Source organism: Mchenga conophoros, linkage group LG19, assembly GCF_057382185.1.
Source record: "Mchenga conophoros isolate Kocher_MC1m ecotype Shallow Benthic linkage group LG19, M_conophoros_male_GT1.1, whole genome shotgun sequence".
Lineage (NCBI taxonomy): Eukaryota > Metazoa > Chordata > Actinopteri > Cichliformes > Cichlidae > Mchenga > Mchenga conophoros.
In genome coordinates this window covers 29,009,078-29,033,590 of record NC_140544.1, presented here as the reverse complement: position 1 = coordinate 29,033,590, position 24,513 = coordinate 29,009,078, and the positions used below count along the sequence as shown (strand labels likewise).

At 40.3% G+C, this 24,513-nt stretch overlaps 2 protein-coding genes across 3 annotated transcripts in view; one reads left to right on the top strand and one right to left on the bottom strand.

Moving 5' to 3' along the window:
* Positions 1–156: 156 nt before the first annotated feature.
* Positions 157–4,729, bottom strand: LOC146552535 (putative E3 ubiquitin-protein ligase UBR7). Of its 2 annotated transcripts, XM_085256946.1 has the most exons (12): positions 4,600–4,729; positions 3,515–3,632; positions 3,075–3,208; positions 2,930–2,990; positions 2,737–2,832; positions 2,589–2,642; positions 2,397–2,502; positions 2,184–2,311; positions 1,278–1,472; positions 1,010–1,166; positions 840–901; positions 157–758 (listed from the first exon to the last, which is right to left on the bottom strand). In XM_085256946.1, the coding sequence occupies exons 2-12, from the start codon at positions 3,629–3,631 to the stop codon at positions 675–677; spliced, it is 1,194 nt and encodes a 397-aa protein (XP_085113072.1). In that variant the 5' UTR covers position 3,632; positions 4,600–4,729; the 3' UTR covers positions 157–674. The 2 variants fall into 2 exon arrangements, with proteins under 2 accessions (XP_085113072.1, XP_085113073.1); XM_085256947.1 differs by lacking the exon at positions 4,600–4,729 and having other exon boundaries at positions 3,515–3,763.
* A 1,489-nt stretch (positions 4,730–6,218) lies between these two features.
* Positions 6,219–24,513, top strand: part of LOC146552534 (inositol-tetrakisphosphate 1-kinase-like) — a 32,867-nt gene continuing 14,572 nt past the window's right edge. The window contains exons 1-4 of the mRNA XM_085256469.1: positions 6,219–6,444; positions 6,947–7,099; positions 11,932–11,956; positions 20,661–20,786. Of these exons, the coding sequence (XP_085112595.1) occupies positions 7,005–7,099; positions 11,932–11,956; positions 20,661–20,786 (246 nt within the window). The 5' untranslated portion in view covers positions 6,219–6,444; positions 6,947–7,004. The remainder of the gene's footprint in view (positions 6,445–6,946; positions 7,100–11,931; positions 11,957–20,660; positions 20,787–24,513) is intronic.

Below are 24,513 nucleotides of genomic sequence, written 5' to 3'. Positions count from 1 at the left end.
AGCATGCTTACAGTGCTTCTGTGTCCATTATCTACTTAAATTGCTCTCAGCTTTTCTTTTCTTTTTTTTAAATAAAAACATTAAAAGTTTCTTGAAAGGTGGGGGGGGGTTTATCCCTGAAACTCTTTCCATAATTTGCAGGAAATAACCATCAGAAAGTAGATCTGGTTTTATAATATAAAATAAAAAGCTCCAATGCATGCTCTTGTTCAAGTTTTAGTTTACCTTACAGCAGATTTCTAGTACTTTTATTTTGAGCGTTAGTCAGTATTTTCATCACAGTGAGTCTTTCACATGACATTTACAGACCAGTTTGTCTTAGCAGTGCAAGGATTATGGCATCAAATTCAGCCAAACTTACATACTTTCACACAATAATCATGTTCATTCAACAAACTCTGTATGTTCACAAATGTAATAGTGTGCAATATTTATGTGAGGTAAACTTTAATCACAATCTTTAAAGTTGAGGCATCATCATAACCCAGTTATGACACGAACCTCAAACCTTCATATAATAAAGTAAAAACTTGAAACTAAAACTTTTTTTTTTTACCCCCAACTTCAAACATCACATTGATTGCAGCAAAACGGTTTATTCAAGAGGAGGGTGACACATTCAGTCCAGACAGCCCGTGAACATGGCGTACGGTGGCAGCAGAGTGGACACCTTGTTACTGATTTCCGTCGCTGGTTCTGCGTCTTTTTCTGGCCTGCAGCTCCTCAAAGAGTTGATGTACAGCTTCGACTGTGACTGTCTGATGTAGACACAGAAGTGTTAGGTCTGAGATTTGAGCAGAAGAAAGAAGATGTGACTCACATAGACATCCACTTCTCACCTTTCCTTCAGAGGCACACTGCTCTAAAAATTCACTGATTGAGGTCGTCAGCTCGTTGAAACCTGAGGGAAGAACACAAGATTAATTAGTCCGCCGCATCAATGCGCCAGTGCTTTGAATTTCACTTTACGCAGGACAACTGACCCCGTGGCTTCCCTCCCTATCCTCACCGTAAATGACCTCCAGCTGCTGTACACGGTCCATCGAGTTCATTAGCGCCATCAGTGGGTGCTGCCCGAAGGGCTCATGCAAGCCTCTCTTCTCATAGGCCAGAATAGTGTCAGACTGATCCAAGAGAAACTGCACCTCAGCAGCAACATAGGCCCTCTGAGGAAATGCAGCACACAGGGGACAGGCATTCAGAAACAGGGATAACTTGCAGCATTCTGGCTTTTGTGAGTCTACATTACAATCTTGGAGCTAGAAATTCTGTCTCACCTTGCAGCTCGTGCAGGTGCAAAGCTCAGCGCGCCAGCTGTAAGGCCAGAACACCGCTCCCCGTCTCAGCCTCTCTAGCCCGCGGGCCTGCAGCTCCTTCAGCTTGCACTCCACAATTTTCGTTGTAGCCATCGCAGGGCTGCCTGTCATTTCCTCGTGAGTTCGTTTGCCAGGGGAACTCCTGTTTACAGCTTCCTACGACACAAATGAGATGGGGTGAGTGACTGTATTATACAAGAGGCACAGGCACACCTGGGCTTGGTGAAACATCTCCACTCATGCAGGAATGCAGACGCATCCTGGGGAAGTCTCACTGCGAGTGACGCGGTAAGACGGTTGGGCGATGAAAATCGCCAGTTTACAGTAAGCTAGCCTGTGAAGCCCGGCCAAAGTCATCTACAGAGCAGAGGAAGCTGTGCCTCATGGGTCATTTCTCCTCTAATTACCCCAGAGGAGAGGAAAGCACGATAACAGGAGCTGGTGCCTGCTGTCTGGCTCATAGTCTGCTCATTACTCTCCAGCCCCACCTAGTGGCGCACTGGCATTCAGAAAAGTTGGACAGTGTTGCTCCAAATGAGGTCACAAAATAGACAAAGGTAAAATATACTCCAGAACATAAATAGGAGAGTAACAAAGCAAAGCAAGTGGTAAACACAGCAAGATATATTATGGATTCCTTTCAACTTAAATTATTTTTTGTTTTGTTTTTTATAATGTAATTTATGCATTATGAGAACACAACTAAAAGAATAAACATGTAAACATAGATCTGAATTCAAATGCCATTGTTTGATTATAAATAAGTCAAAAGTAAAGTAATGTTCTGCCCTCATTTTAACTTGCACAAAGCCATTTTTAGTTCTCCACTATCCCAGAATCCATGCAAACAGCAGAACCGTTTCTCACCTCTGGTTCTGTGCGCTCATCACTAGAGGACGGTTCCTCATCCTTTCTTTGACCAGCCTCACGGTCTTCCCCCTCAATGTCGACCTCTACTTCCTCTTCGGCATCACCCACTTGGATCACAGGCGGAACTAAATGGAAAAGATGAATTAATGATTATCTGAATTTTGCTGCTAAATGTCTGCCTAGTTAGTTACAGTCAAAAAAATTTGTTACCTGCGATGTGGGCAGCATACGTCCACAAGAAAGGAGCCTTGTTCATGCAGGCCTCACATACCATCTCTTGAAGCTCCTCGGGTTCAACCACAGGGCAGCCTAAGTGCTATTTAAGGCCAAAAATAAATAAATAAAAGAGCAGAGGACTCACAGAAATGATAACATGCAGATCAAAAATCCTCTCAAGCTTACCCTGCTGTGTAACCAATCCTCACAGATGACGCACTGAATCATCTCGTCTTCATCCTGTTAAACAGATTTATTTATATATAGCCACAGATGACAGAGAAACAAGCAGCAGGGTTTAGGGTGAACAACAACAACAAAAAAAAAGACGGACCTGGTCATCGGTGTCTGGGTACGGCCGGTGACACGTGCAGTAGAACCCACTGAAGTTGTGATTGTAGCGATTTCTAATATTTTCCTCTTCTTTAACCTAAAAAGAAAGAGGGGGAATGAACAATTGAAACAACTGGAACGTATCGCACACGTGGCAAACACATCTGGGAGACAAGAGATTCAAAGCGTCTCACAGGATTTAGCTGGCAATGGAAGCCCCCAAACTTTCTGTTTCCACAATCACAGCGAAAATTTCTGCAAGAAAAATAGAAATATTAGAAAACTGTGGGCCAAAAGCTGAATGCTCAGTCTACTCAGTCAACATAGAAGGATTTCTACCTTTTGGTATACAGTTCAAAGATGTCGTGTCCATCATGGCATTTATTGGCGCAGGCCAGACAAACCCCAGCAGGCTCTGCATCATTTGGAGTGCAAGTGTTGCAGGCAAACACCGCCTGTCTCTTCACATAACCCTGCAGAGCAACAACACACGTGGCATCAACACACAGCATCAATTCACAAAATATTACTGATTTGACATCCGTAACAAAGAGAAAATGTGCTTTAACATAACAATACTTCCACCGTGCTTCTCATAAACATCGGTGACGAGAACCACACAGAAACTCAGCGGTGCAGATTGCAACATTTAACACAAAGAAAAACAAAACGCTTACAATGCACAGACCACACTACAATGCAGCATTTGGAAAAGGCTACTAGGCGTACAATGGGCGACACACAGGCTGCAGGGCTGCTGTGCAGGAAGCTTCTCCTACCTTGGAGTAAGAGCAGTTGTCTGGGTCGCTCCCAGCCAGCACACACAAAGCCTTCTCGAGCTCTTCTTCGCTGGTAAGAATATCATCAATATCCGAGTCGCCCTTGTTCGCTGCCATCCTGGGAAGTGAGGGTAAAGATGACTCCAACGTAAACAATGAAACACCGAAGACTGAGCAGCAGCTGCGGTACCGCCACACTGTTGACAAACGACTGTTCCTGGCGGGAGTTTAGGCCGAGACCACGTGGAGGAAGTGACGCAAGATACCTATTCACGACCTGCTATTGTTTAAAAATAAATAAATAAATAAAATTTTAAAAAACGAATTAAAAAAAAATTAAACTCTACTGCACTTTCATTTTCAGTGGTTCCCTTAAAAATCTAGTAGTGTTTTATTTATTATTATATATATATTTTAAAGTACTTTTAAATAAAAATAAACACATTACAACGCAATAAGCAAAAATAATAGTAACATATATAGAACAAAAACACCATCCAAAGATATTTTACTCATCTTACAAGCGGTAATCTATCTTTAATAATAAAACAGAGCTGATTTAGGAAACATTAGTTCATCCTTTATCAAAAAAATTAAACGTTAGCTATTATAAGTGGCACCTAATAATAAAATAGATTCCGTTTCGGGTCTATTTCCGTTTTGGGGTTTACGAATTAATGGCTGTTGCACAAACAAGTACGACTGATTTTTATCTGTTTATTTTCTTTTTTACATATATATATATATTTGTTTGGATCTAGCATCACAAAGGCTTTAAAAGGGCATATCAGGAGAAGATGTTTAAGTGTTAATTCGCCCAATATGTAAATAGACGAATTGCCTTAAGTTTTGTCTGTAGACATAGGCAATGGTCATATTTCTATAACAGCTGGCGTATATTTCTCAAAATAGAAACAAGTTGTAAATTGGTGAGTGGTGTGAATTATCATAAAAGGAAAACAAAAAAACTCTCCACTCCAGTGGAAACAATGGAAATGAACAGTGCTGGTCCCAAAGAAGGAGAGGCGAGGGAGCAAGAAAATAATAGAGCTCTCTGTAAGTTTAAAGAATATAATATACCCTACCCTTTTTTATGGTTTAGTCTGTGGTCTGTCCTCCTTCCAGCCACTTGAGCAGCGTCCGTTGTGTATTTTTGAAATAGTTTAGTTTTTGAAAACCTCGTAGAATTAAGAATTGTATTCAATTAGATTCTGGACAGGTTGGATGCGTGGATTTAAATGGATTTAATGGATGGATTTAAAACAAAATAAAATCCAAACCCCTGCATGTGTGGCTATTCAAGCGATAGGCTGAACAGTATCTAATTTGGGATGGCAAACAAATCCAGAGCATCGATGAAATAACAGAAAAATTGGGACTGGGGGAAATTGTTTCCAGGCGAAATATAGAGTTGAATATAGAGTTGAATCCATAATGAATAACATTTTAAAATTGTGAATAACATAATGAACAACACCTGGTATATAGCAAGTGCAATTAAGCCAAAACATGAGTGTTAATGTGCTACCTTTTTACTAACTGAAAGCCTATAGCTGGAGTTTTAACCTTTGGATCACCACGTGCAGGACTTCACAGTACTCCAAAAAAGACTTGATGAAAGCATAAGCAGCAAAAAAAATCCCTTTAGGCACAAAGGCCAAATGTTTCTGTCCTCAGTGCTAGATATTGTACCCAGTAGTCATCACAATAAAACTTCAGTAAAATCATAAAAGTGTGTGATATTAAAAATAAATTTAAACAGCAGCAACTGTTTGTTGTGGTTAACACCTGCAGACACCGTTGTTTCCTTCCTGTCTCTCTCTTGCACTCCCTCTAATCTTCATATTACTTTTCTCATTTTATAACACTGGCTGTGGCATTCCACAAATTCTGATTAATAACCTTTTGTTGTTGGTTGTTTTTGTGCCACTTGGGTGGAAACCCCCAATCGCTGACTTTTAATTAGATGCCTTTTCAGTTTAAATGGTAAATGGCCTGTATTTATAGCGCTTTACTAGTCCCTAAGGACCCCAAAGCGCTTTACACAACCAGTCATCCACCCATTGGTGATGGTAGCCACAGCCACCTTGGGGCGCACTGACAGAGGCGAGGCTGGACACTGGCGCCTCTGACCACCACCAGTAGGCAACGGGTGAAGTGTCTTGCCCAAGGACACAACGACCGAGACTGTCCGAGCCGGGGCTCGAACCGGCAACCTTCCGATTACAAGGCGAACTCCCAACTCTTGAGCCACGATCGCCCCGCCAGCATGGGGTTTAAGCATGGGGAAAACATGTTGGACGTTTCGATAGTTTTCCAACGGATGGCGCTAGTGTGACATGCTTCTCTTGTCTGTTACGGGTCAAAAACTGGAAGAGATTATGAATGTGGAGGGACGAAATAAGTATTAACGCATCTCGTCATTTATTATTAGAAAGGCAAATCAACAGAACTTGTTCTAATTATTCAAATCATGAATTAACATTTGAGGGGTTTGAAATGGGAAAATATGACGATAATATATATATATATATAGTTAAGGGACGTCTTTTCGTTAATTATCTTGTTACATTTTATAGATAAACAATGACTCGATTATTCTATATCATAACAGGAAAGATAATCATCAGTGGAAGCAGGAAGGCGCGTGAAAGCAAGACGCGCTGTGATTCGACAGTCAGTCAGGCAGGGGTGGTGTTTTCCGAGGGGGTCGTGAAGGCGGCATCAGTCTCCTGGATCCTGGGTGTGTGCGGGCAGTCCAGTTCAGAGACTGAGAGAGAAAACACCAGCAACATCTCAACGTGAGCCCAGCGGTGCCTGTCATCGTGCTTGTTACTCCTTCTCCAGCGAACGGGCTGAGAATGGCAAACTACGCGAGCTAGTTTCTGAAGAGGACGCAAATTCAAGGGGAACTGTGCTAAAACTGCCAGGTTAGTTAGCTCTCTATAGCCTCCCGATGTCAGCTTTATCTAGTTGAGGGAGTTGCCTTATTTTTAGGTAACCAGGAGCTGTTTCCGCTAACAATTCACTCATTTCTTATGGGCACGTATTACGACTGTGTTCAGCCTGTAAAGCTAGGAAGCTAGCTTGCGTTTCCTAATTGCACGCCATCGGTTAGCTCTGGAGATTGTCACTACATAGCTAGCCAGCTAACGTTAGCAGTTGGGGTTAGCAAAAGAGGGTCAGTGTGTGGGATTCGCTGATGCTCAGCCAGATGCACTGTAATATTACGTTTGGAAACTATATCATGCTAACCACAAGACCGTGAATATCCAAGAGACAGACTGGTAGAAGACGTCACTTATTGCTTTGGAGCAACGTATCAGTAACCGAGCAGTGAACTTAATTATTCCCCAGATTGCTCCCTGGTTGGCTGTTGTGACACTAACGTGTGTGTGTGTGTGTGGGGGGGGTCTGTTCTCGTCTGTCCAGGTTGAGTCATTAGTTGCACCATTTACCTGCAAAAAAAAGGACCAGGGGCACAGTGGAAATGCAGACTTTCCTGAAAGGCCGGAGAGTCGGCTACTGGCTCAGCGAGAAGAAGATGAAGAAACTGAATTTCCAGGCCTTTGCTGATCTGTGCAGGTTCGTTAACTAACTCCAGTTTATTGTGTGCAGTTGAAATGATTGAAGAACAGCCGTCAAACTACATGCATTCACATAGTTGGCCCCTATGGTTAACAAGTTATGTGACAATTCATCGAAACTTCCCCTTAAGGCTCTGTGACAAGGAGGACTCTTCTCACAGATTTAAGCCCTTCGGCACTTTTCACACAAACGTGCTCACCAAATGTCAGTGAGTGACATCCCTACTCATGCATGCTAAGCATTTAAGGTTGCTGATGTGGCCTGAAGCCGTACTGCTAATCTCCTTTTCTGTTGTATTGTGAAGAAATGGGTTCCCCAAAGGATCAGGCACAAGCCTGTTTTGTGTATGTCCTGGCACAGTGCTTGTTGGTGCATGGTAAATGTGTAACAGGATAAGCTGACAAAACCAGTTTTATTATTAGGTCAGTTGGCTCAGAGCGTTAAACTTTAAAGCAGCTAAATGTGGTCTAAAAGAAAAAGTCTCTTCCTTATTAACGTATCTAAAAAGTAGCATTTGATGTTCAACTCTGACCACCATATCATTTTTTATCATATGTAGATGGAACAGTGCTAGCTCAGTCTGAGGCTTTTGTCTCTGTTTATCAACAGAAAATAAACCTGTTCTTACCAAATGCATCGTCCTAACATGAATTTAGTCAAGGCTGGTGTAAGAATTTGCACAGATTCCCCCAGCCTTGACAGACGCATCTATGTGAGTGCTGTGTGCACACTATTTTGTTGTGTCTCTTATCCAGCTGAGTCAAGTGTTACACAAGCTGAAGGGCCTATATTTTCTTAGCAGATGTGAGCTCGTCCTTGCTGTTTTACGATAGGTGCTGTACAGTATATCAGATTGTCAAAGGGCATTAGGGCGAGACAGCCGCTTTATAGTCTCATTGCAACAGCTGCCTAGCTGCTGGTGATGCAGCAGTCTGACGTTTTCAGTACAGATACTGAAGTACAGTATCGGTTTTGGGTACCATTCGGATACAAGTGCTAATGGACTTGAGATTTTTCCACTAATATGAGCCCTGACTTAGACGTTGTTTCCTAACTTTGTAAACAAAAAAATTTAGTAATAAATGAGCAAATACATTTAAAGTGAGGTCAAAAAAAAAGGGGGAAAAAGACAAAACTCTGTGCTTTTATTAGTTTCTGTCTTCTACTCTCACTTTCACTTTCCTGTAGGTGTCTTTTTCAGTGTGTGCAACTCCCCAGACACTTCAGACAAGAGATGGGTGTCGTTAATCAAGCAGACACAATTTGTTACCTTTGAATATTTGCAATAAAAAAAAATCCGAGCAACTGTTGAATCTCGCATAGCAATATGAAAGGGTGAGAGAGAGAAGCTCTAGCTGGTTCACTGTGCCGTTTTTTGTTTTAGTAGGTATCATACTAGTTTCCAGTATAAGTATTTGGCTCGATGTGACCTTACCTACTTGCACTGTATGAGGGCTAGTTATCACATAGTAACATGTCTTGAAAATCTGAGAGAGGCTGGACAAAACAATGTAATCTCCGGTCCTGTGATTTTGCACACATGTGCCTCAGTACATCAGATATGTTGATATGTTCCAGAAGGATTTTCACCTTTTCCAACAGTGTGTTGCCTCATAAAGCAACCTGATTGAGTCAGCACAGATTACCACACTGTAATCCACGAAACATTTTTAATCTCTACATAAAGCTCCGAGCATACCTCCCCTCCTCCCTGCATCCTGCTCACCACCTTCTTCCCTATGAGCTGGATATAGGTTTGTTCGATATGTTTGACACGAAGAGCTCTGGCTCAGCATTAAGAATTGGTCTTTGTGACGCATAGCCTTTGAAAACTGCAACAAATGGCACAGCAGATAACTGCAAATGAGCCACAAAGTGAATGTGGCTTGTATATGTTCACACATGACTACTTCTCCCTGTTAGTCAGGGAAACTTTTCTTCAAGTTCTCCTTTTCCTACTCCAGTCATGTAGCATAGAAAACAAATGTTATGAGGAAAGGAAGGATGGCACTAAGAACACCCTACCACCTTGCATGTATGTTTTCTAAAAAGCCGCGACTTTTGAAAAGAGGTACAGGATGTGGCAATTTTAAACTTTATCTGGACCTGGTGTTGTGCGTCTGAGGAAGTCTGTTCCAAATTAAAGAGACTTTATGTAGTATTAAATTCATTTAGTGACCCTTTGTGCTTAATTTCATGAAGTGCAATTTTTACTTGATGGTTTAAATGTATCCGTTTCCCTGCATCATTTATTATTATGAAAGATAAACCATGTGTCAGTGTTACTTTTAAACAGTGACTGGACAGAATTTCCCCTGTCATCATGTGGTAAGCAGCTGACATTGTGTGTGCATAATTGAAGAGTCTGTCCTGTCTCTTGCATCTGGACTTTGGGGTTCCTGCTGGTCAGAGCTAGTTGAGTTTATGTCCGCATGTCAGCTTGCACAGCAGTTGAGAGGCATCTTTTCAGTTGGCACACATGCCTGATGCTTTAAAAAGCAGCAACCCTGATTTTCATTAGATTATCTGAAAATATTATTTTCTCATTCTTCAGTTTCACCACAACTCTCATCTACATTATACTACAATATACTAATAATAACAAATGCAAGGAGTTTACTGAAATTGTTGGAAGACTTGTATATAAACCTGGAATGAGCAGAAAAAGATAAATAAACTAATAATTAATAACATGTATATTTAAAAGGTAAAAGGTCTCCAATTCAAGAGCAAGAGGAGAAGAGAGGAAGGGCCTCTAGTCTAAAAGTCTGCCAAATCAAATTTGTGAATCCATCTGCTGTGGTGATCCCATGTGAGTAAGGGAGTAGTCGAAAGAAGCTTTGTATTTTTTGAATAGCAAAAATCAGCTGCCTCTCCAGAATGTTCTTCATGCCGTTTAGCTCACAGAGTCGTTGGAGCAGAACATCAATTTCTGAATTTTCAAAATCGAGAGTAATTCATTTAATCTAGGTTTTAAACAGATAAGGGTTAAAATAAATAAATACCTCAAAGTATAGCTGGCTGATCCACCTAAGTAAAGCCCCACGGAGTAAAATATTAACAGACAAATCTTGAATATCCTCATGGCCTACGTTTTCCCTTGGATAATAATTGGTACTTTTTAAAAATAATTTTTTTTAAATGCTCAAAATACTTTTCTGTATGGTTAATTAGCTATGCATAAAATGTTATTTACTTTATGGTCACCATCTCATTTACACCCTTTGTCAACTTGGTAACTGTTAATGCCACACGATGTGCCTTAAATGCTAAACTTCCAGGTTTATAGATGTACAGTGTGCCTGTATCAAAGTGGTTGTGTATGTGTGTGTGAGAGAGAAAGGTTTCCCTTTCACTGTGTTGACCGTGTAACAATATAGCAGAGCAGAGGATCTCCATATCTCACGAAACTAAAGACCTCATTCACGTCGCATGAAACGCACCAGCTGCAGTATTAAATATCCACATTGTTGTGAAGCGGTGAATGGTTGCACTGCTGTTACCATGGGACTGCAACCTCAAAAACTGCTTGCTTGGAAAGGATGAATTGGATGTAGTGTTAGGCTGGTGGTGTTCTCTTTGTGAATTCCCCCAACTAGGAGTCGCTGCATTAAGCGTTGGAGTTTTTCCTGTTATGCTTTGCTGTGTAGAAACTCTTTGGCTAACTTTCTGTATTGACCTAGTAGGGTTTCGCCGAGCCAGCTGAACCAGGATTGCCCTCTCTTCTGCTTTCTGTTTGGGCTGAGGTTTTCCTCTCAGTGCAGGTGTTAGGACCGGCATACACCCAGCAGGTTTAAATGTGTGGTGCCAGTTTAGTAATGCTCCTCTCTCAAAAGAGATAAGCCATCTCACATTTAAATTTATGCATATATATTTAAATACTGCTGTGTCCTATTGTTTTTTGTTTTTTTATTTCTACCCAAAGTCTAGTATTTCTGTGCTGTTCCCAAAAGGTAGAAACTGCAGTTTCTCCAGGTCTGTGGGTGGGATTTAGTATTTCCATCATAATAATCTTACTTGCAGATAAATTTTGTGGCTAAATTAAGATAATGTTTCATTTATTTCCTATCTTCAGATGCAGAAGGCTTATGTGTCCCTGGTTCAGGCATCTTACTGTTCATGAAGTTAAACTATTGGAGAGATATGAGTTTCTGTTTAATTCCTCTTATGGAGGGGAACTCCTTTGATGTGAATTTACATAAAGATTTGTGTTAGATTAAAAGGTAGTGGTTCTCAAAAACCTATTCAAAATTCACACCACGTGTTCTACCAATTTTAATCTTTTTATTTGTATAATTACCAATAAAAAAAAAAAAGTGGATTTAGTTGAATTTTAGCTAAGTAAAGTTTGGTGTGATGACGTCAGCACACTCTTGTTTGTTTAGTTTCCCTTAGAACTTAGTATTCGGTCAGCACCCCACAGTTGGAGGAACCACTGTTATGAAAGCAAGACAAGTGCGGACAAATGATTGAGAAACATGTCTTACATGGTGTAACACAAATGGAAAAATAATTATTTAAAATCAGACCAATCTTACATCATTTAGCTGTGTATGTGTGCACGTGAGCGAGCGTACGCGTGTTTTGTTTTATTTATTTATTTTTAATTCTGCTTTTCACTTCCTATCAGTCTTCTGCTCTGAATGTTTGAGCCTACGTCTGTACGACTCAAAGACAACAAAGGCATCTTCACCTACACTACATGATATACTTTTATATAACACGCCTTTAGCGTTTAGGTCCTTAAATAAACAGCAATGTCTGTTTCTGAGCATTTTCATCTTATATCTTCTACAAAATAAAAAGTCTTATTTTGTCCTTTTTTTCAGGAAAAGAGGAATAGAAGTTGTTCAGGTAAGAAGAGCACACAGTTTGATTTTGTGTGTTTTTTACTTCTTTGGTCATGTGTTTGTTTGTTTGTTTGTGCTGTGATACTTTTGAATCTCTGCTATTCATATTTGATGCCTGAAAGTCAATCCACCTACAACACTTTACATTTGATATATTTCTTTGGCCAATTACTAAGTGCATAACCTCCTACAGACAGGATGTAGTTTTTTCACAGTCTTGCTTTTTTTGTATGTAGCGTCATTGGTCACAGTATATCACAACAGCCCATGTTCCTTGTTAAGCTGTGATGAAAGTCATCCCAACTTGATATTTCAACACCTGACCTCAATTCAACTTGTTTGTCACAAGAGTCTATTTGGGCGAGCAGCTTCTCATGTTGTGAGTGTGTGTGGAGGGTTGAAGTATTCAGATCCTCAGTTAAAAGTCATATCAGCAGAAATACTTTTATGATATAAAATTGCATAAATAGAAGAAGATACAGCTCTTTTCAGTGGGAGCTGTTGGTGTACCAAAATAAATACTAGTCTGCCTATAGTAATAATTTACCTCTGAGTGCTGAGCTATGTCCCAGTAAATACGGACCTCAGGGAAGGAAAAGCTGCTGTCATTAACGGCTCTTGCCCAGCATACTATAGAGTGTAAGTAAGCACAGGCCATTCAGCAGCATAGTAACAATTGTCACGAAGTACTGGGAGCTCTGTGCACAACAGTATCTGTCACTTAGAGTGCTCTCTGAAATTAAAGAGGAAATTATCCTGCCTTTCTCTCAGCCTTTTACTTTGTTTCTTTTTATCTTGTGGGATTGGGTTTTGGGTTTTTTTTTCTCCTTCACTTTGAGGTTATTTTTTTCCTCTCGCTGTGCTGACAATATCAGCACACCCAGAAAGAGTCTTGTCCTGGGAATAGTCCCAAAGTAAGCAGGGCTTTGTTTCCCACTATGCATTCAGCCCCTCCTGGGAGACCGCAGATCCTCACAGGCCCAAAGTTAGGATGTACCCAGGGCTTGGAACGGTGCTGCTATCTTCTCTGTTACTAGTTCATCTACAACTACCTGCTTTTCACTGTTGTGGGGTTTGTTTGTTTTTTGTTTTTTTTCTCCTGACTTCTATAAATCAGCATAAACTTGTTAGTTTTAGCTGGGCTGTCACTGCCAGTCGAGACAGTTCAGTTTACTAACAGAGCCAGAAGTGTTTTTGAATGCACACCAATGATTTGGGTGGCCGCGCTGTGTCCGTTCCTGTCAGTGCCTGCAGTGTCGTGGCCACATCAGAAACAAAGATAACAGTATCCGTTGTCCTACTTTGGCCTTGTTGTACAAAGATTTAGTTTCCTATTGCACTAGTGAATTTGGAGCCTGGGGACTCTTATTTTCTAATCTATGATATGTTTTCTGATGTTTAGACCACTGGGATAGTGTATATATGGGGAAAGTCAAAACATAGGTCCGCGTTAAACCTAGTCTTTCTGGAGAGGACACAGGGAGACGGAAAGCAGGTAAACAAATTAGTCTTGAAGTTTTAATTGGTTTAGAGACTTAGAAAATTACAGTAGTGGGAAGATTATTATTATTATTATTGTTTGGTCACTGTTTTAAGCTTTTAAGAAAGCATACAACTTTTGCTATTTTTGTGGATGTCAAGTCAATTTAACCTTCTCTTGCTGCTTGGTGCAGATTTTTATTTATTTTTTTTGTCAGCCAGTGTAATCGGCTAACCTTGTTCCATGTGGTCTGACAGACAGGCTGGCCCTTGTGCTATCAAGTCAACCCTGAAAATCCAAGGCTAAATGAATCCTTTTGGCATAAAAACCTGTTGATTCATTGTCGGTTTACAGCCTTAATGCACAATAAATTGCTTGTTTTCTATGTGCTGTATGTACGACTTTGATCAATCAGAAGTGTTTTAATGAAACCACCCAACAGCTTCTCAAGTAGAAACTTTTTTTTCTTCGTCTTTTGTTATATCAGACTTGTGTATGTATGGCTTTTGGATAGTTTGTTGGACAAAAGAAGCGAAAAATCTTTAAGTTCAGGTCCCCACCAATAGTAAATGGGTAAATCACAGCCCCACTGTGATTTGTTTTACAGACCAGTTGTTTTTTGTCTTGTTTTGTTGTTGTGTAGAAAAAAGCTCCAAAGTTGAAGTGACAGAGTTAACGAGGTGCACTTCCCGAGAGGTTGTATTCCCCAAGAGGTTGAAAGTGGTTATGACGTCACCTCGTGTGAACAGATCTTTGCTAAATCTGGCCGCCCAAGGGACTTAATTTTATATTTCTGTTTTCAGTGTGGGAAACCCTTCTGTATGTATATGCGTCAGGACTGACGAAAGTGAAAAAGATTCCATTGTCAGACTTTAATGATTTCTCCTCTAGGCTCTACCAAGGCTTACCTTTGCTGTACCCCTCATCCCTCTCATCTTTCCATTACCTCCCCTGTGCACGTTTTTGAAGCTCATCAATACTGACCCTTTAGCACTGAGTCTACAAGAGCCAGTTTCCCCATGATCCCTACATTAGGTTGTGTATATCATGGGTATGATGAGATTAACTCACCAGGGTTGTTCTCCTGAAAGCCAGTATTCTCTCTCAGGAAAAGGAATCTCAAATGATGAGCCAATTTTTGAGTTGGCTGCCCAGAGAAACTTATCAAGTCGCTGTTTTTATTATCCTTAGTGCTTCAAAAATTTAAAGGTAATTTCCGGCATGCTACTTTATCTCTTCCCCCAGTTTTTATGTGACATGTGTGCAGTGTAGTGGGAGTTCAGGGGTGGTTGACGAATGATTTAGTCAATGGTCTGAATACAATGGACTGTGCAGTACCTCCTTTATCTTATCAGCTCTTGTCAGTGGGCTTGGTACAATTATGCTGATGCTTTATTTCTTCATCTCACCTGAAAACATCTTGGCAGTTTGTTCATTTTCATCCTGCATGACTTGGTCCGCCTTTTAAGGAAGTTACTTAAAGTTTTTGTAAGCTACCTACAAAAGCAGTAAAATCAGACCTGTCTAATGCTGGGTAACCTTTACTTACCAAAGCATTTATGTTGATCGTGTGATGAAAGGCAGTTCCTCAAAAGCTTAGATTGCACAATCAATTCAGCAGGGATAAGTCTTCTCTCTGTAAACTGCTGAGGAGAGAGCCATTAGCCTAATTAGCTCCCAGTTTGACCTTCCATACAGTTTTTATGTGGAGAATTTGGAGACTCTCCTTTTGTGTTAATCTTTTGCTGATGTGAGATATGTCTGGCAGCCACAGTTTGTCTTAGACTTGTGCATGCATGTTTTTTTTTTGTTTTTTTTCTTTGTTGCACACTCACCCTAGCGTGCCATCATTGCAACATGGCATACAGAATAAATGATTTATCACATGTCTGTCTGTTCTCTGCACATACTCTTTGGGTTTGCCTGACAACAAAGCAAAAGTCAGGTGTGATGCAGCTGAACTAGAATGAGACTAAGCAGAGGCATCGCCAAATAATGACTGTGGTCCTTATAATTTGTGTGCAGTGTACTTACTGATGAGCAAAGCACTCCACAAGCTTTGTCTTTGCTGTTTGCTTAAGATCATGAATGTTAGTTTCCCATAGGGGAGAGACTGGCCCCACAGCAGAGCTACATCAAAGCTGAAAATATGTTAGCCCTGACCTACCCTCTCCCTCCAGGACCCAGCCTTTTTTCTCCGCTGTCCGTCACCACTACGGCCCACTGCTACCTCTCAGTCCCAGAGGGACTTTGAAAACCATCAGCTGACATTTCTGCTTTTAGCATTTAGAAGGACATCAGTGACTTTACTGCTGGGTTCTGGGATAAGCTCTAAAGCAGGGTCATTCTGTCAGTGCACAGGGAGGAGAGAGAGCTTCATCCTGTGTGATGTGTCTTTGCCAATGGGTGATGACCCCACAATCTAGAGTCCTGTTTTTGTGGCAGGGCCAGGCTGTGGATGGGCCCTCTGTGTGTCATATAAGCAGAAGATTAAAAGCAGTGCCTCAGTAGAGACAAATCCCCATCAGGCAGGCCCTGTCACACTGCTAGGTAGAGAAAAAAGAAAAAAAAGGTGGCTCTTGCCACTGGCGTAGCCCTGTCATCACTGCTGCTCACAGCAGCTAGTGTTAAAGACTCAGTAGTTGTTTGACCACAGGTGACAACACATTTTATGAGTATGACTTGCTAACACAGCATTGGTCAGGTCATGGCAGCATGTTTATGTGTTTTATACATCTGCCATATGCTTGCACCACAGTGTCTATGTGTCCTATGACCACACGATTCCTGATAAACCTGCTGGATAGGCGCAACAATAATTCAATAAAGCAGTGTTTGTTTTTGAAACCTTTTTTATTACAAATGCTGTAGAAGTTGTTACATAATATGATCGATTGCCTTCCTGTTTCCATTGCATTTCACTTCATGAAACTGGTTGAGTGACTTTTGAATCCACTAGACACTTGTATGTAAAAACTGTACCAGCAATATTTATCAGAAAGCTTTTGCTCTCAGAGGTTTCCAGAGATCTCTTGACTTGGGGTGGGTGATATGATGATTGTAAGATTATGTACTCCTGTGTTAATAATATGTTTAACATCTCGAGCTTAAAACAAAACTGAAAGTTTACCAAAATCAGAGGTTCTGCTCTCCTTAATTTAATATGGTAACAGTAAAGTTACATATGCGATCATGTTCTGTACAGTTTCAACTATGTTGGTACATATTAAGCCTTCAGTTCATGTAGTTACAAACAACACAGATGCAGATTCACTTTTCAAGAATCAGTTCATGTTAACATGTTGCTGAAGGGTGTGAACTGAAGGGCGTGTTTCTACAGGCAGGAATGTTCAGTTCATTACAATGAAATCCAACAGTATTAAGATGGCCAGAGGAAGAAATGCCATGTTGATATAGGAAAATGAGCTCTTAAAGAAATTCAGCTCAACTTGAAAAGCAGCATGTCGTGACATTTCTTTGCATGGTGGAATATTTTCTGCAGCCTGCATGGTGTCTAGTATTCATTGTTCATGCTACAAATATGAAAGTATTTCACACCACACTGAAATTCAAATATTTGCCATACTAACAAACTCCCACTCTATGCTAAGGAATATACAAACATGCATTCATGTGTAGTATGATGTTATATTGTAATACATTAGTCTAGTCTGACATCCCATTTGTTGCTAAATTGACCTATAAAATGTATACTATTGTGGGATTTTAATTAAATATTTGCCTAGGGCATTGAGTTTCAACATCTATATGGCCTATACAATGTTTATCCAAAGTTTCATCAAGCTTGGTCTCCTCGGTTACATACATGCATACTTATGCTATGATTGTTATAGTATGATTGCATTTTCCTCTGTGCAAAATGCTCTTTGTAAAGAACACTATCTAAACCAATATACCACTCCTGTACAACTGATTTACCAGAGTTCGACCAAAAGTACTCAAGTTAGTAACTAACCATCACATCTCTAACAATCATTAACCAGAAGATGTTGGCTCTGGAAGTGGCCTATCCTAAACCAACTGAAACTCTGTACAGTTATACAGTTCTTGTATTGATCCACACCTGTGTGACTAAGGTGTATTCACTCTCAGTTTGCATAATGTATGGATTGCACAAGGATATTGGGGATCTGCCCACCTCTAGCTTGTTTGGAAAGGTGTGGCTGCATTGTCTTTTGTCTGAGTTTGTCCGATTAGCCCATTAGCTGATTAGCTAATGAGCTAATCGTGCTTGTTAGCACTGTACCTTATACGATTTTTTCCCCCCAGTACCATATTTTGCACATTCAAGAACTGATAATGTGCAAAGTTAAATGTGTAAGGGGTTACCTCAGATCAGACCTTCCCAAAGTGTGGGGCCCGCCCCCTAGGGGTGGCGCAGGGCCATTGCAGGGGGGGGGGGGTTCGGTATGAAAAGGGAAAAAAAAATAATGCTTGGACACTGCTAGCACGGGGCGCCTCCACAGACGCAAAGCAGGAGATGAAGCATCGCTGAATATGTTTCCAAACCAACTTCCTTCCAAGCCAAAGACTAGAAAATATGATGAAGCATATCTTTTCTTTGGCTTCACCTGCACAAGTGCGGAGGTAGGTCTCCCCTGCAGAACTGGTTTTCCCTTCATTGGGAGCAGCGCTGGGCTCTTCAAATCACGGACAAACAGTATCCCACATTCTTGATTTTTAGTTCACAAACACTTGTTGTAATGACCAACTACTAACTACTCCTGACATGTTGGAGATGTTAGCTCTTTATACAGTAAAGTTACAGTGGGATACAAATAATATCAGGCTGATCCTGCCACGATTTAATCCCCCGGTTCAAATCACGGACAAACAGTATCCCACAGCTGTTTATGTTTTTGAACCCATTTTGCACAGAGAGGCATTTTTTGAAAAATGTATTGATATGTTGAATATTATTACACAGGAAAAAAACAGCTACATGTAAAATAATGACACCGTGACGCCTCTGCCTTTGTAAATGGAGGGACAGTAACTGCGTGTAAAACCCGAAGATAGTCAGATTAACAGTATTTTGTCTCTATCTGCCATTCTGCAATTCCTCTCATGTAAACAATAACGTGGCGCACAGCTGACGTGAAAAAAGACACATACCTTTGACGTTGCGTGACGAACTCTGTATTCCTCGTCCACACGTAAACGCAGAAAAGGAGTTTTAAAAAATCTGTTTTCGGTGATTTGAAACGCCGTTTACGTGTGGACGAAACGGCTGCGTTTTCAAAAATACCCGTGTAGGTGCAGACGTAGCGTAAAAGAGTTAGTAGTTTACTTTCTTACTACTGTAATTTATTACAGATTACTTGTATTTATTTAATTGTTTACTAAATGTTTGAGGTGTGAAATAAACCGCAATGGAGCAAAATATGGGCGTGTGTGGTTGGAGGATGTATTGGGGCGTGCGTGGGAGCGGGGGGGGGGGGAACATTTTTCTTGTAAAACAAAGAGGGGCCCAGCAAAAAAAGTTTGGGAACTACTGCCTCAGATATTTAAGACTGCCAGATTTTTATTACATGTGTTAGAAAACACATTGCTGGTGTCTAACCAGCGTTTTCTAATGATTAATGTGTATCAAAGCATGTCTTCACTGATCTAGACCCCTTTTCTGGAGTTATTTTTCCTGCCCTGTCTTCACGTCACACATCAAAAGGACCTCTTTAAAAACTAACTGAAAACTGCAATCATGACACCAAACTAACTGTCATAACTTTAAAAGTAGTTATCTCACATAGACCAAACTCTGTCATAACAGTCTAAACACAGCGACAGCCCCGTTGTGGTAATAATTTCATCATGTTCATGTTCACTCGACACTGGTTGCTAAATTCTAGCATCTCTCCTCTGTCGCTTGTGATGTTGCTACATGCATGTGCTAACCTGCATATGCTTTATCAAACTTGGTGCCTTGTTTTGTCTACTTGTTAGCTACTTGGTCTCAGCAGACAGCCCTTTTCAACACCGTTAAACTTCAAACAAATGCTAATTTGGCTTTTTCTCAGAGGCTGTCGAATATGCTCAATGAGACTCGAGGTCTAGCCAGAAGGAGGCTGGAGTTTTCAAAGATGATGCCAGAAATAAATCCGGGTGTAATTCAAAGCAAAAAAAACCAAACTCTTGCTAATCCACATTTAAAGCTGTAAATAAAGAGGTAGAACACTATGTAAAATCAGTCATTATGATGTTTTTATAACCAAAAAGTCAGAAAATAAAATGTGTTTCCTAGACCAGAACTTACAGATTTAAGAGAGATTTCTGTCTTCTATTAGGAGATTAGGAGTGTAAATAAGCCTTAAAGTGACAGATTAATGACTTTCCAAATGTAGCCACTGTTTTCTTAAAAATAATTCATCATCCTTGTAAGAGGGAAGCAGTTAAGCATAAAAGAATGTGTTTTTCAGGATGAAACAAAATCTACCCACTGTTTACTTTGTATACTCTTCTTTTTCCCCCCCTATTGTTCTATATGGTAGGAGTGATTTTGAATAACAGGCTAGTTCACTACAGCCATTATTCTGATTCATGAGTACATTAATTGCAACTATGTGTCTTTACCAGTACCACTTCATACCTGAAGCGATGCATCTACAAGTACATGAATATGTAGATTTTCTGTTTAGCGTGTATGCAAGAAGTAACTGATGTGAATAAATGGTGGGTTAAACAAAAGGAACCCAAAAGGTCAGGCAGAAATCCTATGACTTATTTACTAGCAGTAGGTCTTTGCAGATTTTGCAGGAAATGCGGGACGCCGTGACTTAAGAACTCAACAAATTGCAGGATTGACTTGATGTTGACCTGGCATACTGCAGGTGTGAAAGTGCTTATTTGTAACTGCTGTAGTGTTGGTTTTACACTTCCTTTCTCCGCAGCCAGAGACACAAAAATAACCCCCACACCCATAGCACTTAAAACCCTGACTAAAATCTAATGGGCCAAGAATCTATAATATTGCGTTAGTAAGTCACAGATTTTTCAAAGCAGTTGTGACTTTTTAATATTAACACCTGAGTTTTATAAAGATAAAATGTTTTTTTTTTGTGTGTGTGTGTGTGTGTGTGTGTGTGTGTGTGTGTGTGTGTGTGTGTGTGTGTGTGTGTATATGGTTGCTGATGGATATCCATTTCAAAAATGGCTAATACATCCCAGACTGCACAATAATCTTTGACCTGTTTTACACTTCTGTCTTCAGCTGGACCTCAGCCAGCCTCTAGAGGACCATGGACCCCTGGATGTCATCATCCACAAACTGACTGACCTTATCCTTGAGGCTGACCAGAATGATTCACAGGCTGTACTGTTGGTACAAAGAGTACAGGTATGCATCGGTCTGTCTTCCTGCTTATCCCTCCCTCCTCCCCATGTATTCACAAATAGAAAAACCAAAATTTAGGAGAGGACAAGGCCTAGAGAATGCTATTCACACTTTTGGCCTGTTCATTTGGACACACAACAATCTAAAGAAAATAGATACACACACACACACACACACACACACACACACACACACACACACACATTAAGAAAAATGAATACACTGTATGTGTGGGAAACCGTCTAAGTTCATCCTTAACCTTGGGAATGGTAATAGTGTAGGTGCCATAATGAATAATCTCTACTAATAGATGGATAACAAATACTCCAACTTCTTATTCATCCATCAATTTTATGTTTTATTAAATATCAAACAGGTCCAATCTAAGTTGTAAAATTGTTTAATACTTATTCTTTGTCTTGATTTCATAGATCCATATCTAGATGAAGCTATTATTGAAGCAATTGCATGGCTAATATTAATATTTATTGTTCTATTTTGGCTGTTAAATAACCAAAAAATAATTTGTTACTCAAAATATTTGACACAGAATTTCACAGGTTATGCAGCCTACATTCAATATTGAGATTAACTGGTCTTTAAAAAGCTTTTTTTTTTTTTTTTTTTTTTTTTTTAATGTCGCAAATGCAGAAAAGTCTTGCGACACTGATTGGCTTTGACTGATTGGCTTTGACTGATTGGCTTTGACTGCAGCCCTAGTACCGGCAATAAACATTTATGGGTGACCGAGTTTTACATTTACGATTGTAAATGACCCAGTTCAAGGAATCAGGTAATGTGTTCAAAGAATCAGCCAGGCAGATCACAGGAACATACATGCATTAGCAGCTATATTTGAGCACGTGGTCACTCATAAATCCTTAATGTTATCTCTGAAACTTTTTTTTGTTCTTCCTGAACTAAGAAAAATCTCATGTTCAACGCATCAAATTTGGAGCTGAAAACCTACTTTAGAAACATGCTGTTCTTCTCTGTGTATGCATTCATTAATCTGGCAGTGGTACAGATGGTGTGAAAATTAATTTTATTAAACTATCTTGCACTATGCCTCCGTCTCTCTCTTAGTGACTCAGGAGCTGTAATCGTGATCAGAGTCACGCAATTCTGTCACCATGTCCCTGACTGCTCAATTAAGAAGGGCAAACAGGATGTGAGAGTGGAGCAATCGCTGACATCCTGCAGAACCTGGTCGATATTAGCACAGGCCTGCATTTGATGCTTGACAGTGTACATATAGACTTGTTATTTAGTGAGTTACGTATGATAAAAAGCGCTCTAGATTCCTGTGGATGTGCAAACCAGTGCAATTTTTGACTTACATTTTCACATCTTGTCAATTTCCAGAAGCAAGGCATGGATTTGCTCCTTTGTCTTTAAAAGTTCAATCAAAGCAAAAACTTCTTAGCTGCCTAATACCATGTCCTGAGCAAAATGTGGCTGGTTTTCATCAAGCTGAAACCCTCAAGGGCTCAGAAAGAAAACTAAAACTGTAGCTCATACAGTGGCCACTTGAGACTGACTCCAAATGTAAGCCATTCTGCAGAGCTAAAAAGCATATCTGCAGGTTTATACAAAAATTCGACACTCACTTTATAATATTATTGCAATTTTCAAGTTTTTGCAGAATAATGAATGTTGCTTCAAGTTGTGCTCATTGACAGCATTAATATGTTGACAGCAACATATTAATAGGACAACATCATGTTGTCCTATTAAGATAATAGATTAGCCATTAGCTTGCTCCGAATTAGGAGTCACGCCAAGTATGTCCAGTGTTGGATGGTTTTAAAATTATTATTAGGTTTTCCCCCAAACATAACAAAAATATTGTGGCTCCCTGTGGATAATTGGTGACCCTTTCATAAGTTCTCTGAAGGCTTTTTATTTATTTAAATATATAATTCATCCTTTTGCTAAAGCTTAGAGATTTTGTCACTTTGATTTACCACTACTGTTAGCTGTAGCCGTCTGGCAGCCCTCTTAATCATCATTCATCTTAATGCATACCCTATGCTTAGTAGTGTTCATATCATTATTTACTAAATAAAATTGAACTGTGCACATTCGAATGAGTCGTTTAGATTGAGACGGGAATTTTTCTGTATTTTTTGCGTTGCCTTAATGTTTATTCAGTCAGCCAGTTGATCTTCAAGCTAAAGGTCTCCTCTCAGTTGGCTGTACGAATTACAAAGAAATGTCATCCTGTAAGCATCGATAACATCTTTGTAGGGTTTTTTTCAGTTCAGAGGAAGTGTGTGTGTTTTGTGTTTTATTACAGTATTTTCTTCCTTTTAGTCAGTACTCAAACTTTACCACTGTAGTTAGTGGTTGACTTTAATATCAGCGGGTAAATCAGCAGCCAAGTCTTGTGGCTGAGTCTTCTCCTCTTTTGTTCTGCGTGTTTACCTGAACACAACTGTCATCTGTGATTACATTTCCACTGGAAATATATGTGTTGGCGTAATTCTAATGTTACACAGCTGTGATCATAAATAACCCGGTTGTGTCGTGGAGAGAATAAACCGTCATCTCTAAAATAGCTCTTTATGAAAACAAAATGTCGTCCTGAGATGCACTCTGGTGATTCAGTGGCCCTAGGTGCGAGCCGTGTTCGCAGTAAACCTTGGACAAATATCATTTGCGTTCTCCAACTAAACTGCGAAGATAAAATGGCATTTGTAGCTAATTACCAGGCGCTTTTATCTGTTGTAGATTTTCTTTTTTTCGTTTACCTCGCTGACAAATGGGTGTAGATCGCTACAGTCGTAATTTAGGTCTTCCGGGCTTCTCTGTACTTGACATCTTATGTAAGCTGAACTGATGTGGTAAATCGCACCCATCTGGTTGTAGTTGTGGCTAATACAAATGCTAAAAATAATGTATCGCTTCAGGTTTGACAACTGTGGCATCACAGACATGGCTTACAATCAGCAGGACAGATTAGATGCTCTTCTGACCATATTCCCAAAGACAAACCCATTTATTCTTCTCTGGAAACGGATCTGCTCTGAAATGCGAACAGCCCTCTCTTACACCCACGCTGACATACGTCTGGCTCTTTTCCTCTCCAGCACCTGCTAAAAAGCGTTGATCTCTTTCTCAACTCCCCCTCTTGTCTCTGTTTAACTGCATTTCTTCTTCTGAGATGCAGAATTCAGCAAGTGACTGTCCCTATCACAGAGTATTCCTCTGAACTCCTGGAAGATTAGTTTGGATTTATTTATTTATTATTTATTTTTTCCGTGGCAGCATATTTTACTTACATAACAGGTCGACTGGCTTTGATTAGCGTTGCCTGTTAGATCCCGGCAAATCCTGCAGATGGGTCCTCCATGTCAAGGCAAAGGCGTCGGTTTACATTCTTTGTGCTATAGCGTGTGTGTGTGTGTGTGTGTGTGTGCTGAGACTCTGTTCAAAAATAGACATTTATTTCCACTGTACATGTGCTTGATGTTTAATATTGCACGATGTGTTTAATTTCATGTTAAATGTGTGTGACAGCGGAGTTGCGATGTGAGCAGGCGGGCTGTTTGTGTAATGTGTAGGCCAGCCAGCTCCACCTGACAGCGTTTGTGACTCAGTTTGAAATCGCTCGGAATGAACTCTTGGCAAAGGGATTCATGTAGCCGAAAATCAAGTGTGGAGATGATGGAGAGCGGCCGAGAACAGAGAGGTGGTGTGAGGACTGAGTCGGAGGAAAGCCGGGAAG

Coding starts and splice junctions, on each gene's coding strand:
- LOC146552535 (XM_085256946.1), bottom strand. CDS start 3,631: ATGGCAGCGAACAAGGGCGACTCGGATATTGATGATATTCTTACCAGC. Junction 2,503..2,588: donor AGGATTGGTTACACAGCAGG/GTAAGCTTGAGA, acceptor GGCCTTAAATAG/CACTTAGGCTGCCCTGTGGT. Junction 1,473..2,183: donor ATGAGCGCACAGAACCAGAG/GTGAGAAACGGT, acceptor TTTGTGTCGTAG/GAAGCTGTAAACAGGAGTTC.